Source organism: Pteropus vampyrus, unplaced genomic scaffold (assembly GCF_000151845.1).
Source record: "Pteropus vampyrus isolate Shadow unplaced genomic scaffold, Pvam_2.0 Scaffold31, whole genome shotgun sequence".
In the NCBI taxonomy this organism is placed as follows: domain Eukaryota; kingdom Metazoa; phylum Chordata; class Mammalia; order Chiroptera; family Pteropodidae; genus Pteropus; species Pteropus vampyrus.
In genome coordinates this window covers 1,755,833-1,757,912 of record NW_011888812.1, presented here as the reverse complement: position 1 = coordinate 1,757,912, position 2,080 = coordinate 1,755,833, and the positions used below count along the sequence as shown (strand labels likewise).

Sequence of the window (2,080 nt, the reverse complement as noted above, 5' to 3'; positions counted from 1 at the left end):
TTCTGACCTACAGACAAATGTGCTACAGCTCTGATTCCTGCATGCTGCTTCTCTGAGCTACATGTGTCAGGGCCATTGGCTGGATGACAGCCCTTTAGAATAGACCCTAAAGGTATAATTCCCAAACAGTGCATATGGCGAAGATGATGCCATCTTTTCAATACCACCCCTTGCAGTTTGCTGGGGCCCGGGCTGGGGGAAGGAGGACATGGGTGTCATCAGATATGGTACAACCAGAGGAAAATAGCAGGAATTAGACAATTTCTAGTGTCCCCTCTGATTCTCATGTTCTAGGTCTAGCACATAACCTTGCTTTGAACCTCCATAAATCTTTAGGACATATTTTCATAGCTTTTGAATTGGAATCACCTATTTATTCACACTAGGTGGAGATATGCCACAAAATTGCACCGTTTTCTATAACTTCTGTGATTTTCCTTTCAAGCCCCACCCCCAGCTTTCACTGGATAGTGGAGGAAGAAAATAAATTCAATCCAAAGCAATCCCTGAAGTGATCTTTTGGGGAACATTCTTTTTGGGGAGGCTCATTCCTTTATCCTTTCTCTGCTGCTCTCCTTACCAGTTTCTCCCTCTCCAAGATGGTGCCGTGGAGGCTCATGTGACTTCAAGCACCGGGACACAGGATTTCTGAGTCCCTGCTGGTTCTTGGGTGTGTTTGATGGGTCTTTCCATTTTCTGGGCACTTTGCTGACATTGACATTAGGAGGTAGAATCTGTAATGACTGTAACTTGTACGTTCTCTCTGCTTCTCTGGGGCCTGGCAGTCCTCCCTGCTGACTGGCTCCTCCTCAGCTCTGGGTGGCACTGTTACTCCTGAGATGTAGGGGGGTGACTCCTCCTTGACCCTGATTCGGGTCACTAAGCCTCATTGCCACAGTGATGACCTTTTCAGGCAGCTCCAGCCAGACTCTCAGTGACCTCTTACTTCCTCGGGGGCCTGTGGGAACTTTTCAGTCTTTTCGGTCCCTAATGAGGGCTGAGACCCAGGGTCAGTGCAGGGCACCCTGGGGACATTTGCCTCCTATAGGCCCAAACAGGAACTTTACTCTTCCTCAACCCATCGGAGAACTTTGACCTCAAGGACTTCAGCCCCGAGACTGGAGGTCAGGACACATTTGTCTTCCAACCTGTTTCCCCATCTCTGTGTCTTTACATAATTCCCTGAGCCAGAGAGAATTTCTGGTACTTTCTCTTTTTGTCAGGCTTTCTTGGGGCTTTCTGTAAGTCACATCCTCCTTTTGCTCATCCCCCACATCCATATGGCTTGATCTAATAGCAATATATTAGTTATCCGTTTCTGAGTACAAAATGGCCAACATTAAGTGGGTTGAAACAAGAAATGTTTATTCTCTCCCAGTTTCAGTGGGTCAGGAATTGGGGAGCTGAGGCTGACATGAGGTGGAAGTCATCTGAGGACTTAACTGGGGCTTGAGCATTGGACTCTGCAAAAATCTCTTAGGTTGCTCAAAGGTTTTTTTTTTTTTTCTTTTTTTTCTTTTTCTAAACCTAGAAAGCTTGGATCTGGAGAGGTGTAATGGAAGTCAGATCAAAGAGATCTACATTCAAATTCTTGTTTTTTAACTTCTAAGTGATCTTGGGCAAGTCACCTAATCTCTCTACCTCAGTTTCATCTGTTAGGTGGGCATGATAAAATCTGTCTTTCGTGGTAGCTGTGACGATTGAGATATTGTGTAAGCACCGAACACAGTATGTGGCATGTAGGTTGGTGCCTATGGTATTTGGCAGGGGCAGTGCTGTCCAGCTGGTCAGAGATCCATAAAGCCTCCACGTCTGCCTTTTTTGGCACATCTCACATGGGTGCCAAGCTCATACTCTCCATTTTTTTTAACTCGGTCTGACCCCTTACCTGGACCATCATATTCCCTACTTTCCTAACATCCTCTTTACTATTTATTGTCATTTCCATCCTTTGCAATCAGATTTGGTTTACACTGATGTCATCTCAGCTGTGACTCCGATCCCCTCAGAAGCTGGTCGGGCCCCAAATCTTGGTGACACCACCTTGGACTGCTTGGTTAATAGTCTCATGGCCATTCGC

General features: G+C 46.1%; 1 protein-coding gene across 1 annotated transcript in view; it reads left to right on the top strand.

Annotated features, from left to right (window-relative positions):
- The window catches only part of PAMR1 (peptidase domain containing associated with muscle regeneration 1), a 65,846-nt gene extending 65,375 nt beyond the window's left edge, over positions 1 to 471 (top strand). Inside the window, exon 12 of the mRNA XM_011357024.2 lies at positions 446 to 471. Within this exon, the coding sequence (XP_011355326.1) occupies positions 446 to 471 (26 nt within the window). The remainder of the gene's footprint in view (positions 1 to 445) is intronic.
- Positions 472 to 2,080: the final 1,609 nt, after the last annotated feature.